This window comes from Loxodonta africana, chromosome 1 (genome assembly GCF_030014295.1).
Source record: "Loxodonta africana isolate mLoxAfr1 chromosome 1, mLoxAfr1.hap2, whole genome shotgun sequence".
In the NCBI taxonomy this organism is placed as follows: Eukaryota; Metazoa; Chordata; class Mammalia; order Proboscidea; family Elephantidae; genus Loxodonta; species Loxodonta africana.
In genome coordinates this window covers 240,955,048-240,970,498 of record NC_087342.1, presented here as the reverse complement: position 1 = coordinate 240,970,498, position 15,451 = coordinate 240,955,048, and the positions used below count along the sequence as shown (strand labels likewise).

The following is a 15,451-nucleotide window of genomic DNA, read 5'->3' as shown; positions in this document are numbered from 1 at the left end:
TTCAGTAACAGCTCTAAGCTAGTTATTGGGAAGAAAGTATATGTTTAATTTATTTTGTATAAATGACTGAAAATCAAAACAAATCCATTGGCCCAATACCCTTTTAATCATATCGAAACTAATCCTGTTACTGGAACATTAATGAAATTATATTCCTACTGGTATAAAATAAGCTGGTATGAAGTGAGTGAAATCTAGGAGAATCAAGGGATGTCAGGCTGGGACTTGGCAGTTAGGCAGACGTCAGTACTGCCTGGGAAGTTTCCCTCACTTGACTGTCACAGTGGTTCCTGTTCTCACAGCCCTTCTATCATTCTGAATCTGTAGATTCAGGTACGAGTCAGCTGGGGAACTGGCTAGGAGGAGGGGTAGGGGTGAGAGAGATGGCCATCTGCTGGCCATATCTGCTAGGTTGAGATTGCCTGCACACAGTTTTTGAAGTATCTCTGCTCTGGTGTTCTTTGTTTCTATCCATTGCTGCTCCAGATATTCACTGACTAATACCAGGGACAATGGAAACTTGTCTAAGACCCCACTTGTCTGATACGTCAATTAAGGTGGCATTATGAAAATCTGATGAGCATAAAACTGGCTGCAAAAGTGCCCATGAATATAACACGTGTTGGGTTAGATCCTGGTGTAGACAAGCTGGAAAAAAAAAAAAAAAAACGTTTTTATGAGTTATTCTTGGGACGCCTGGGGAAATTTGGATACGGGTGTGAATGCTACTAGATATTAATGATTTTATGGGATCATTGTTAATTTTCTTGGGGTGATTATGTATCACGATTTTGTAGGAGATTGCCCCTATTAGGGAAGTATGCTCAAGTATTTAAGAGGGAGGTGTTAATGATACAACTTTTTCTCAAATGGTACACCAAAAAATATGTGTATGTACGTACAGATAAAGCAAAATAGTCATAATTGTTGAATTTAAGTGGAGGGTATCCATGTATTCATTGGACCATTCTTTCTACTTTTCTGTATTTTTGAAATTTTTCATAATAAAAAGCTGGGGAAAAGTAAAATACACAGCAGTTTTTTGCTGAAGGAAGCTTAAGTGTTGACTGTATCTGATCACTTAAATGCACTCTCTCCCGGTGTTAAATTGTGAACACGGTCTTTACTAGATGGTTAAGGTACAGGGACAGAAGACTGCTGGCGGGCTTACCTTCCAGCCTCCCACCACCACAGACATGGTGCATATCTAAACCAAACTTATTGTCAGGTGATTTTTGCCAAAGATCACAAACTCTTCTGAGCCTCCATCACAGCAGGGCAGGGAAAGAAATGCTCTTCTCTATCTCTTAAGCCTCATGACTTAAGGAAATAAAAAATTTCAACCCAATTTAATATAATGTATTATCGATTTATTTTTAATTATCGATTACCAGCTTCTCTGCTCTAAACACTAATAGCAAGTGTTTGGGATGTGAGAATATTCATTTTGGTGTGTCTCAGCCCTGCTACCCACACTGACATCAAATTTATTAACTATAAGTAGAATTTCAAGTTATATTTATGTATAATAGTTATGGAATTACACTCAGCCTGATAGGACCTGGAACAGCTTGGTGGCTATGTAGTTGGGTGGCCCGGGTCTTAAAAGGGCCAGGAATCTTCCCCTGGGCTCAGGGAGCAGTGAGCATGGTTCTAGACACAGAAATGATGGGGCAGGTAGATGTCTTCCTGTAGCAGGTGTGCTTGTGTATTCAGAATGGGCGCTCAGGTAGATGAAGCCTGAAGTATCAGTAATGAAAAACAAATAAAAAGCAAACATCAAAATAAAGTTTCTTCAAAACTGTTACTGAAGTAGGGGGGTGGGGCCAAGATGGCGGACTAGGTGGACGCTGCCGCGGATCCCTCTTGCAACAAAGACTCGGAAAAACAAGGGAATCGATCACATACATAACAATCTACGAACTCTGAACAACAAGCACAGACTCAGAGACGGAAAACGAACAAATACAGGCAGACAGCGACCGTTTTCAGAACTAGGAGCCAGCGTACCAGCTGATTACCTGGAAAATCTAGTTTCCCAGTGATGGCTCAGAGACAGCAGTCCATATCAAACCACATAAAGAAACAGACCATGACAGCTTCTCCAACCCCCCAAACAAAAGAATCAAAATCCTTCCCAAATGAAGATACAATCCTGGAATTATCAGACACAGAATATAAAAAACTAATTTACAGAATGCTTAAAGATATCACAAATGAAATTAGGATAAATGCAGAAAAAGCCAAGGAACACACTGATAAAACTGTTGAAGAACTTAAAAAGATTATTCAAGAACATAGTGGAAAAATTAATAAGTTGCAAGAATCCATAGAGAGACAGCATTCAGAAATCCAAAAGATTAACAATAAAATTATAGAATTTGACAACGCAATAGAAAGTCAGAGGAGCAGACTCGAGCAATTAGAATGTAGACTGGGACTACTGGAGGACCAGGGAATCAACACCAACATAGCTGAAAAAAAATCAGATAAAAGAATTAAAAAAAATGAAGAAACCCTAAGAATCATGTGGGACTCTATCAAGAAGGATAACTTGCGAGTGATTGGAGTCCCAGAACAGGGAGGGGGGACAGAAAACACAGAGAAAATAGTTGAAGAACTCCTGACACAAAACTTCCCTGACATCATGAAAGACGAAAGGATATCTATCCAAGATGCTCATCGAACCCCATTTAAGATTGATCCAAAAAGAAAAACACCAAGACATATTATCATCAAACTTGCCAAAACCAAAGATAAACAGAAAATTTTAAAAGCAGCCAGGGAGAAAAGAAAGGTATCCTTCAAGGGAGAATCAATAAGAATAAGTTCAGACTACTCAGCAGAAACCATGCAGGCAAGAAGGGAATGGGACGACGTATACAGAGCACTGAACGAGAAAAACTGCCAACCAAGGATTATATATCCAGCAAAACTCTCTATGAAATATGAGGGAGAAATTAAGATATTTACAGATAAACACAAGTTTAGAGAATTTGCAAAAACTAAACCAAGACTGCAAGAAGTGCTAAATGAGATTGTTTGGCCTGATGACCTATAATATCAGGTACCAGCACAATACAAGGTCACAAAACAGAACGTCCTGATATCAACGCAACTCAAATAGGGAAAGCACAAAAACAAACAAATTAAGACTAATTCTAAAAAATAAATAAACAAAATAATACACATAAGAGGAAATCATGGAAATCAATAGATAAACGATCACAATAATCAAAAAGAAGGACTAAATATAGGAGGCATTGAACTGCCAGATGGAGAGGGATACAAGGCGATATAGAAGGATACAAGTTAGGTTTTTAATTAGAAAAATAGGGGTAAATAATCAGGTAACCACAAAAATGAATATCAATTCCATAACTCAAGAAAAAAGCCAAGAAAAACGTAATGACTCAACAAACACAAAGTTAAACATTATGAAAATGAGGATCTCACAAGCTACTAAGAAAAACATCTCTGCACAAATAAGCATGTGGAAAAATGAAATGGCCAACAACACACATGAAAAGGCATCAAAATGACAGCACTAAAAACTTATTTATCTATAATTACGCTGAATGTAAATGGACTAAATGCACCAATAAAGAGACAAAGAGTCACGGACTGGATAAAGAAACACGATCCATCTATATGCTGCCTACAAGAGACACACCTTAGACTTAGAGACGCAAACAAACTAAAACTCAAAGGATGGAAAAAAATATATCAAGCAAACAATAAGCAAAAAAGAAGAGGAGTAGCAATATTAATTTCTGACAAAATAGACTTTAGACTTAAATCCTCCACAAAAGATAAAGAAGGACACTATATAATGATAAAAGGGACAATTGATCAGGAAGACATAACCATATTAAATAATTACGCATATTTACGCATATTACGCACCCAATGACAGGGCTGCAAGATACATAAATCAAATTTTAACAGAATTGAAAAGTGAGATAGACACCTCCACATTTATAGTAGGAGATTTCAACCCACCACTTTCAGAGAAGGACAGGACATCCAGTAAGAAGCTCAATAGAGACACAGAAGACCTACTTACAACAATCAACCAACTTGACCTCATTGACTTATACAGAACTCTCCACCCAACTGCTGCAAAATATACTTTTTTTTCTAGTGCACATGGAACATTCTCTAGAATAGACCACATATTAGGTCATAAAACAAACCTTTGCAGAATCCAAAACATCGAAATATTACAAAGCATCTTCTCAGACCACAAGGCAATGAAGCTAGAAATCAATAACAGAAAAACTAGGGAAAAGAAATCAAATACTTGGAAAATGAACAATACCCTCCTGAAAAAAAGACTGGGTTATAGAAGACATCAAGGAGGGAATAAGGAAATTCTTAGAAAGCAACGAGAATGAAAATACTTCCTATCAAAACCTCTGGGACACAGCAAAAACAGTGCTGAGAGGCCAATTTATATCGATGAATGCACACATACAAAAAGAAGAAAGAACCAAAATCAGAGAACTGTCCCAACAACTTGAACAAATAGAAAGTGAGCAACAAAAGAACCCATCAGGCACCAGAAGAAAACAAATAATAAAAATTAGAGCTAAACTAAATGAATTAGAGAACAGAAAAACAATGGAAAGAATTAACAAAGCCAAAAGCTGGTTCTTTGAAAAAATTAACAAAATTGATAAACCATTGGCTAGACTGACTAAAGAAAAACAGGAAAGGAAACAAATAACCCAAATAAGAAACGAGAAGGACCACATCACAACGGAACCAAATGAAATTAAAAGAATCATTTCAGATTACTACGTAAAATTGTACTCTAACAAATTTGAAAACCTAGAAGAAATGGATAAATTCTTGGAACAATACTACCTACCTAAACTAACACATTCAGAAGTAGAACAACTAAATAGACCCATAACAAAAAAAGAGATTGAAATGGTAATCAAAAAACCTCCAACAAAAAAAAGTCCTGGCCCAGACGGCTACACTGCAGAGTTCTACCAAACCTTCAGAGAAGACTTAACACCATTACTATTGAAGGTATTTCAAAGCATAGAAAAAGACGGAATACTACCCAACTCATTCTATGAAGCTACCATCTCCCTGATACCAAAACCAGGTAAAGATATTACAAAAAAAGAAAATTTTAGACCTATATCCCTCATGAACATAGATGCAAAAATCCTCAACAAAATTCTAGCCAATAGAATCCAACAACACATCAAAAAAATAATTCACCCTGATCAAGTGGGATTTATACCAGGTATGCAAGGCTGGTTTAATATCAGAAAAACCATTAATGTAATCCATCACATAAATAAAACAAAAGATAAAAACCACATGATCTTATCAATAGATGCAGAAAAGGCATTTGACAAAGTTCAACACCCATTTATGATAAAAACTCTTACCAAAATAGGAATAGAAGGAAAATTCCTCAACATAATAAAGGGCATCTATGCAAAGCCAACAGCCAATATCACTCTAAATGGAGAGAACCTGAAAGCATTTCCCTTGAGAACGGGAACCAGACAAGGATGCCCTTTATCACCGCTCTTATTCAACATCGTACTTGAAGTCCTAGCCAGGGCAATTAGGCTAGACAAAGAAATAAAGGGTATCCAGATTGGTAAGGAGGAAGTAAAGCTATCACTATTTGCAGATGACATGATCGTATACATGGAAAACCCTAAGGAATCCTCCAGAAAACTACTGAAACTAATAGAAGAGTTTGGAAGTGTCTCAGGATATAAAATAAACATACAAAAATCACTTGGATTCCTCTACATCAACAAAAAGAATACCGAAGAGGAAATAACCAAATCAATACCATTCACAGTAGCCCCCAAGAAGATAAAATACTTAGGAATAAATCTTACCAAGGATGTAAAAGACCTATACAAAGAAAACTATAAAACTCTGCTACAAGAAATTCAAAAGGACATACTTAATTGGAAGAACATACCCTGCTCATGGATAGGAAGACTTAACATAGTAAAAATGTCTATTCTACCAAAAGCCATCTATACATATAACGCACTTCCAATCCAAATACCAATGTCATACTTTAAGGGGATAGAGAAACAAATCACTAATTTCATATGGAAGGGAAAGAACCCCCGGATAAGCAAAACATTACTGAAAAAGAAGAAGAAAGTGGGAGGCCTCACTCTACCTGATTTCAGAACCTATTATACAGCTACAGTAGTCAAAACAGCCTGGTACTGGTACAACAACAGGCACATAGACCAATGGAACAGAATTGAGAACCCAGATATAAATCCATCCACGTATGAGCAGCTGATATTTGACAAAGGACCAGTGTCAGTCAATTGGGGAAATGATAGTCTTTTTAACAAATGGTGCTGGCATACCTGGATATCCATTTGCAAAAGAATGAAACAGGACCCATACCTCACACCATGCACAAAAACTAACTCCAAGTGGATCAAAGACCGAAACATAAAGGCTAAAACGATAAAGATCATGGAAGAAAAAATAGGATCAACGCTAGGAGCCCTAATACAGGGCATAAACAGAATACAAAACATTACCAAAAATGATGAAGAGAAACCAGATAACTGGGAGCTCCTAAAAATCAAACACCTATGCTCATCTAAAGACTTCACCAAAAGAGTAGAAAGACCACCTACAGACTGGGAAAGAATATTCAGCTATGACATCTCCGACCAGTGCCTGATCTCTAAAATCTACATGATTCTGTCAAAACTCAACCACAAAAAGACAAACAACCCAATCAAGAAGTGGGCAAAGGAGATGAACACACATTTCACTAAAGAAGATATTCAGGCAGCCAACAGATACATGAGAAAATGCTCCTGATCATTAGCCATTAGAGAAATGCAAATTAAAACTACGATGAGATTCCATCTCACACCAGCTAGACTGGCATTAATCCAAAAAACACAAAATAATAAATGTTGGAGAGGCTGCGGAGAGATTGGAACTCTCATACACTGCTGGTGGGAATGTCAAATGGTACAACCACTTTGGAAATCCATCTGGCGTTATCTTAAACAGTTAGAAATAGAACTACCATACAGCCCAGAAATCCCACTCCTCGGAATATACCCTAGAGATACAAGAGCCTTCACACAAACAGATATATGCACACCCATGTTTATTGCAGCTCTGTTTACAATAGCAAAAAGCTGGAAGCAACCAAGATGTCCGTCAACGGATGAATGGGTAAATAAATTGTGGTATATTCACACAATGGAATACTACGCATCGATAAAGAACAGTGACGAATCTCTGAAACATTTCATAACATGGAGGAAGCTGGAAGGCATTATGCTGAGCGAAATGAGTCAGTGGCAAGAGGACAAATATTGTATAAGACCACTATTATAAGATCTTGAGAAATAGAAAAAATGGAGAATACATACTTTTGTGGTTACAAAGGGGGGAGGGAGGGAGGGAGGGAGGGAGGGAGGGAGGAGAGGGCTTTTTATTGATCAATCTGTAGATAAGAACTGCTTTGGGTGGAGGGAAAGACAACACTCAATACAAGGAAGGTCAGCCTAATTGGACTGGACTAAAAGCAAAGAGGTTTCCGGGATAAAATGAAAGCTTCAGAGGTCAGCGGAGCAGGGGCTGGGGTCTGGGGAACTTGGTTTGAGGGGACTTCTAAGTCAATGGGCAAAATAATTCTATTATGAAAACATTCTGCATCCCACCTTGAATTGTGGCGCCTGGGGTCCTAAATGCCAACAAGCGGCCATCTAAGATACATCAATTGGTCTCAACCCACCTGGAGCAAAGGCAAAGGAAGAACACCAAGGTCACACGACAACTAAGAACCCAAGAGACAGAAAGGGCCACATGAACCAAAGACCTACATTATCCTGAGACCAGAAGAACTAGTTGGTGCCCGGCCACAATCGATGTCTGCCCTGTCAGGAAACACAACAGAGAACTCCTGAGGGAGCAGGAGACCAATGGGATACAGACCCCAAATTCTCATGAAAAGAACATACCTAATGGTATGATTGAGACTAGAGGAATCCCAGAGACAATGCTCCCCAGAACGTCTGATACCACAGAACAGGAACCATCCCCGAAGACAAATCATCAGGCATGAAAAGGACTGGTCAGTGGGGGGGAGAGAGATGCCGATGAAGAGAGAGCTAATTAAATCAGGTGGGCACTGGAGAGTGTGTTGGCAACTCTTGACTGGAGGGGGGATGGGAAGATAGAGAGAGAGGGAAGATGGCAAAATTGGCACGAAACGAGAGACTGTAAGGGCTGACTCAATAGGGGGAGAGCAAGTGGGAGAAGGGAGTAAGATGTATGTAAACCTACATGTGACAGACTGATTGGAATGGTAAATGTTCACTTGAAGCTTAATAAAAATTAATTAAAAAAAAAAAAAAAACGAAAGGGAAGCAAGCAGAGAGTTGGGGACCTCATACTACCAAGAAAGCAGCACCAGGAGCAGAGTGCGTCCTTTAGACACAGGGTCCCTGTGCCTGAGAAGCTCCTCGACCAAGGGAAGTTTGAGGACAAGGAATCTTCCTCCAGAGCCAAGAGAGAGAGCCTTACCCTGGAACCGACACCCTGAATTTGGACTTGTAGCCTACCAGACTGTGAGAAAATAAATTTCTCTTTGTTAAAGACAAAAAAAAAAAAAAAAAAAACTGTTACTGAAGTAAACTGTCAAGTATAAAATTCATTAAATATTATTTGGTTAGAAATATGTGCATTTTGTAAATAAGTTATATGTATCATTTAGACACATATTCTTGAATTTCTATATACAAAATATTTTACTTGAAAATTAAATATTTTTCTTAAAATTTTTTAAAGGAAAGTCTTACAGATGTGCAATATGATCAAAAGGTCTTCTCTCATTTGTCACTTGAATTGGCAGACCGCATATTGTTAGCAGTCAAGGAATTTGGGTACCACCGTTATAAGTTCATTATAAAAATATTATTTATTCAAAAGACTGGCCAGGCAATAAACGTAAGTATCTACTGATCCAGCGTCTTTCACTTAGAACTATAAGATAGCTTCTCCCCAGTGAGTTGATGTTTATTGTGGTGACTCCAGGGAATTTCAGGATGCAGAGGTAGCTTTTGAATGAAAGGATAATTTTGTTAGATATATTTTATTTAATTATAAATTGTAAAGTACTAAACTAGAAATGGCAATTTTCTAATAAAATTTATTAAATTGCATGGATATCCTATTTCTTGATCATACTAGTTTTGACAATTTAATGTCATTTAATAATTAACCAGTACCTTTATTTTCCACCACCCATCTGTCAGTGTGTCATACTGTAGTGGCTTGCATGTTGCCATATTATTGGAAGCTGTGCCACTGGTATTTCAAATATTAGCAGGGTTACCCATGGTGGACAGGTTTCAACAGAGCTTCCACACTAAGATTAGGAAGAAAGGCCTGGCAATCTAATTCTGAAAATTGCCAAAGAAAACCTTATGGACTTAACAGAACAGTGTCTGCTATAGGACCAGGCAGCATTTTGTTCTGTTGTACATGGGGTCATGATCAGTCAGAGCAGACACGATGGTCACTAACAATAACAACAACATATTTATTTGGGGCACTAATGAGCATTAGCCATGTAGCTGTCTTCCAAATTTCTTGGCATGGGTGAGTGAGCGCTTCTAGCCCTGCATCCATTTGTTGAAACATCTCAGTTGGTATTCTGTCAAATCCTGGAGCCTTGTTTTTCATCAGTGCCTTCAGTACAGCTTGGAGCTCCTTCTTCAGTACCATCCATTCTTGATAATATGCTACCTCCTGAGATGGTTGAATATCAACCAGTTCTTTTTGGTACAGTGACTGTATTCCTTCCATCTTCTTTTGATGCTTCTTCCTGCGTTGTTTAATATTTTCCCCGCAGAAGCCTTCACTTTTTCAACTCGAGGCTTGAATTTATTCTTCAGTTCTTTCAGCTGGAGAAATGCTGAGTGTTTTCTTCCCTTTTGCTTTTTTATCTCCAGGTCTTTGCACATGTCATTATAATGTTTACTTTGTCTTCTCGAGCTCCCCTTGAAATCTTCTGTTCAGCTCTTTTACTCCATCATTTCTTCCTTTCACTTTAGCTACTCTACATTCAGCAGCAACTTGCAGAGTCTGTTCTGACACCCATTTTGGTCTTTTCTTTCTATCCTGTCTTTTTAAAGACCTCTTGCTTTCTTCAAGTATGATGTCCTTAATATCATTCCACAACTTGTCTGGTCTTTGGTCATTAGTGTTCAATGCATCAAATCTATTCTTTAGATAGTCTCTAAACTCAGGTGAAATATACTCAAGGTTGTACTGTGGCTCTTGTGGACTTGTTTTAATTTTCTTCAGCTTTAACTTGAACTTGCATATGAGTAATTGATGGTCTATTTCACAGACCATATTTGTGTCCATTTGAAAGAAAGGTGACCCAACAAATGTGGAAATTATCAAACAATATCATTAATACCATACACAAGGAAAATTTTGCTGAAGATCATTCAAAAGCAGTTGCAGCAGTATATCAACAGATAACTGCCAGAAATATGGGCCAGATTCAGAAAAGGACATGGAACCAGGGATATCATTGCTGATGTCAGATGGATCTTGGGTGAAAGCAGAGAATGCCAAAAAGATGTTTACCTGTGTTTTATTGACTATACAAAGGCATTCGACTGTGTGGATCGTAACAAATTATGGATAATATTGCGAAAAATGGGAATTCCAGAACACTTAATTGTGCTCTTGAGGCACCTGTACTTAGACCAAGAGGCAGTTGTTCAGACAGAACAAGGGGATACTGAGTGGTTTAAAGTCAGAAAAGGTGTGCGTCAGAGTTGTATCCTTTCACCATACTTAATCAATTTGTATGCTGAGCAAAGACTCCAAGAAGCTGGACTGTATGAAGAAGAATGTGGCATCAGGATCGAAGGAATACTCATTAGCTACCTGTGATATGCAGATGACACAACCTTGCTTGCTGAAAGTGAAGAGGACTTGGAGCATTTACTGGTGAAGATCAAAGACCACAGCCTTCAGGGTAAGGGTGCGTTCTAGTGGAGAAGAGAATGACTGCACACAGGTATGTGACAGGAAACATCTCAGATGGTGACAAGGGCTGTGTGTTGGTGATGTGACAAGGTGACATGAGCTGCCTGGAGACCGGGAAGGACCTCTGATGTCTAAGTGACAAGAATGGACCAGCTGGACAGCAGATCAGAGAAAGACATTGCAAACAGAGAAAAAGTCCTGCGCAAAGATCCTAGGGCAGGAAACAACTCGTGTTTGGTTAATAAGTGTCATTGGGGTGTATTAGCTAGTGGAGTGTGGTGGTGTATGGAGTGGGGGGTGTATCAGCTGTTATTATGGCAAAGCACCCCTCCCCCCAAATTTAGTAGCTTAAACTGACAGCCATTTACTTGTTCACCATTCTGTGGGTCTGTGTTAGCCTTGACCAGCTGCATGGCTTTCCTATTGGTCTCACTCCTGCCATCTGGGGACCCAACTGGGGCTGGAGGTCCAAGATGGCCTGGCTTACCGGTCTGATACTGTCTGGCAGTCAGCTGGGGCACGTGGATGCTTCTGCAGATGACTGGTCATCCTCCGGTAGACGAAATAGGCTTTGCATCGTGTCTCAGGACAGCTTCCAAGAGGCCAGAGCGGAAGCTGCACAGTGTCACTTTCTGTTGGTCAGAGCAAGTCCCAGGCCAGCTCATATGCAGGGGCTAGGAAAACAGACTCAACTTCTTGATGGGAGAAGGTGCAAAGGATTTGTGCCCAGGCTAAATCCACCAGAGAGAGAGAGGTTTAGTCAGATCAGTATGGCTTTGTAAGCCCAGCAGAAGAGTTAGAATTTTTTCTATGCTTAATGTCATTTCTTCATTTCAAGTTAAGGTTCTAATAAACTTTCATTTGAAAGGATTTTAAGGGTAGGAAGAATAATTCCTAGTCATCAAGTATAACACAGTAGTGTAGTTAATATGTGGAGTTGACCGGTTGCCTTCAAGGCAATTCCAGGTGACCCCTGTGTGCACAGTAGAACTGCTCCTAGGGTTTTCAAGGCTGTGACCTTTCAGAAGCAGATGGCCAGCCCTGTCTTTCCAGGTGCCTCTGGGTGTGTTCAAACTACCAGCCTTTTGGCTAATAGCCGAGTACTTAACCATTTGTGCCACCCAGGAGTCCTCATGCAGAGGTTTTACACCCATGTTACAGACAGCCTATAGCCCTCCCGCTGGCTATTCTCTGCCTGGAGCCTCTGTGTTAGATAGCTACCATCCTCCAGACACAAGAGAAGGATTGACTGGCCGAGGAGAATCACTAGATACTCTTGCCGTGAAAGGGAAAATTGGACCAATTACTTGTTAAATACATCTTTCTAAGATACCGATACATCTCTGTCTTTTTTTTAAATATCAAAATTATTTAGATTTAACAATTACTTCTTAAAATGCTCAATCTGAAGTTGGTCTTTTTCCAATTTCTCCTACAGGTTTCCAGCAGAGGGATCTGGGATGTTGCATGGGACAGCTGGGTTGCAGCTAAACATGAAACAGAAAGTTATGTTGCACTGGCCTTGGTATTTGCTCTTTACTGTGAATAGCTTGTTACATGTGCTAAAGAGGGGTTACTCCCAAACTTTTCAAAAATACACAGAATTTACAGATGTGTGAACTTCTTAGTAGTTTTGATTGTCTACATTTTCATCTCCAATTGGATAAACACTTCTTATTCTTTTTAACAGCTAACAGGTATGAACTCTTCTGCATACTCTCGAGGTTCTGTTGCTGCTGTTCGGTGCCATCCAGTCGGTTCCGACCCAGCAACCCTACGTGCCACAGAGCAAGACGCTGCCCAGTCGTAAGCCATCCTCACAATCATCGTTACGCCTGAGCCCACTGTTGCTGCCACTGTGTCAGTCCATCTCGTTGAGGGTCTTCCTCTCTTCCGCTGACCCTGTACTTTACCAAGCATAATGTCCTTCTCCAGGGACTGATCCCTCCTGACAACATGTCCAAAGTAGGTAAGACACAGTATCCGCATCCTTGTATCCAAGGAGTATTCTGGCTCTAGACCCTACATAATGTGTGTGACACTGTCTGCAAGGGGATACTGATTGGTTTAAAGTCAGGAAAGGCGTGCATCAGGGTAGTATCCTTTCACCATACCTATTCAATCTGTATGCTGAGCCAAATAATCTGAGAGACTGGACTATACAAAGAACGGGGCATCAGGACTGGAGGAAGGCTCATCAACAACCTGCATTATGCAGATGACACAACCTTGCTTGCTGAAAGTGAAGAGGACTTGAAGCACTTACTAATGAAGCTCAGAGACCACGGCCTTCAGTAGGGATTACACCTCAACATAAAACAGAAATCCTCACAACTGGACCAATAAGCAACATCATGATAAACGGAGAAAAGATTGAAGTTGTCAAGGATTTTATTTTACTTGGATCCATAATCAACAGCCATGGAAGCAGCAGTCAAGAAATAAAATGATGCCTTGCACTGGGTAAATCTGCTGCAAAGGACCTCTTTAAAGTCTTAAAAAGCAAAGCCGTCGCCTTGAAGACTAAGATGTGCCTGACCCAAGCCATAGTATTTTCAATCGCATCATATGCATGTGAAAGCTGGACAATGAATAAGGAAGACCGAAGAACTGATGCCTTTGAATTGTGGTGTTGGTGAAGAATATTGAATATACCACGGACTGCCAAAAGAACGAACAAATCTGTCTTGGAAGAAGTACAACCAGAATGCTCCTTAGAAGCAAGGATGGCGAGCCTGTGCCTTACATACTTTGGACACGTTGTCAGGAGGGATCAGTCCCTGGAGAAGAACGTCATGCTTGGCAGAGTACAGGGTCAGCAGGAAAAAGGAAGACCCTCAACGAGGCGGATTGACACAGTGGCTGCAACAATGAGTTCAAGCATAACAATGATTTTAAGGATGGCGCAGGACGGGGCAGTGTTGCGTTCTGTTGTGCATAGGGTTGCTATGAGTCGGAACCAACTTGACGGCACCTGACAACCTGACAACAATGACTGTCTGCCATTTTCTGAGGTTGATGGATTCCAGGACGTTATAAATATCTGTAATTCTAGCAACAACTGTCATCCCACCTCCCGCAGGGGCTGCTTTGGACCCTCCTCCCTCACATAAAGACATGACCATCGTCATCACCCCTTCCCACCTCTTCTTCCCTGTAAGCTGTGTTGAGGCTGTGCCAAGAAAACATTTGCCCTGCTATCATATGTAACTTTCCCCACTCCACGTGGGCAGCCACTTCACAGTGATCCTAGAAAAGGGTGCAGTCACCCTGAAGCTACCTCACCACCCTGTTAAATATCCAGGGCCACAACTTCTGAATTGCATGCCTACCGACTTTAAGGAACCATAACTAATCACAATAAATGTCACCTGAGTGTTCACTTTAATTACTGTCCTCCAATCTGACTCCCTGCTTCTCAGATTTTTACGGTGGTTTCTGGAACTTTCTTTTACATGGGTCCACAAAGTCCCCTGTATTCCCAACCCTCCTCCAGATGTATTTTGAGGCTCTTTCCTTATAAACAAGCTGACTCGCCATAAGGAAGAGGTCCACTGCAGCCCTCTGAGATGAAAGCTGTATTTTTTTTCTCTCCCTAATGCCGTAGAGTCTTTGTTGTTAAAACTCTCTAGCTCCTTGGCATTTATGGCCTGTGGATACATAATCCTTTGCCTCCATTTGCTGCAATTGCCTGTAGTCCCCTGGCTTATTCCTTCTCATTACTTGAAGACTTGTGTTACTGGATCACAATCTTCTTTACCCAACTCCTGCCACCATTCTTAGTGACTTAAGTATCCACATAGAAGACCCATTTAATAAGGCAGTACTTGCTTTTCAGTGTTCTGATATGCATAAATTTTAGTTACCACCATTTAGCTAAATAACACTAGTCCCCCAACAACATGGCCCAAATCTCAGTTGCCATGGTGTATTAACTGTGAGAAACTGCATAAGGTAAACTTCACAGCTGGCTCTTTGATCCACAGATCACATATGGAGATAACAGATGTGTGTCATGCTCCTCTTTTGAAGTCCGTCAGGTTGGTCGCTGCGTGTCTGCACTCAGGGCTTCAGTTTGCACAAACAGTAGAGTGTGTAGTTATGCTGCCTCCTCGTCTCCCAGTGATATACCCACTTGATGTTTTATTAAAAATGGGTAATCCAAAGGGGGAACTGGCCAAAAAGGTCAAAATGTACAGCAAAGAAACAAAAAGTGATAAAGTTGGAAGGGAAATTTGGATGTGATTAGGAGATTTCAAAATGAGGACAGCAAAGCAAAGACAGGGTGAGATCTAGGCCTGTGTGAAGGTAATGTAGGAACATTGGGAAAAAGTGCAGTGAATATAAAAAACAAGGTAACGTTGCTTCGGTATTTTTTAGCTTAATTGCACTAGGAACAGAA

At 40.1% G+C, this 15,451-nt stretch overlaps 1 protein-coding gene across 2 annotated transcripts in view; it reads left to right on the top strand.

The window, feature by feature from the left end:
• DYNLT2 (dynein light chain Tctex-type 2) overlaps nt 1–14,597 on the top strand; it is a 29,822-nt gene extending 15,225 nt beyond the window's left edge. The window contains exons 3-4 of one of the 2 annotated variants that reach the window (XM_064293426.1): nt 8,830–8,988; nt 12,488–14,597. In XM_064293426.1, the coding sequence (XP_064149496.1) occupies nt 8,830–8,988; nt 12,488–12,598 (270 nt within the window). In that variant the 3' untranslated portion in view covers nt 12,599–14,597. The remainder of the gene's footprint in view (nt 1–8,829; nt 8,989–12,487) is intronic. The other variant, XR_010323289.1, reaches the window with a different exon arrangement.
• The last annotated feature ends 854 nt before the right edge of the window (nt 14,598–15,451 follow it).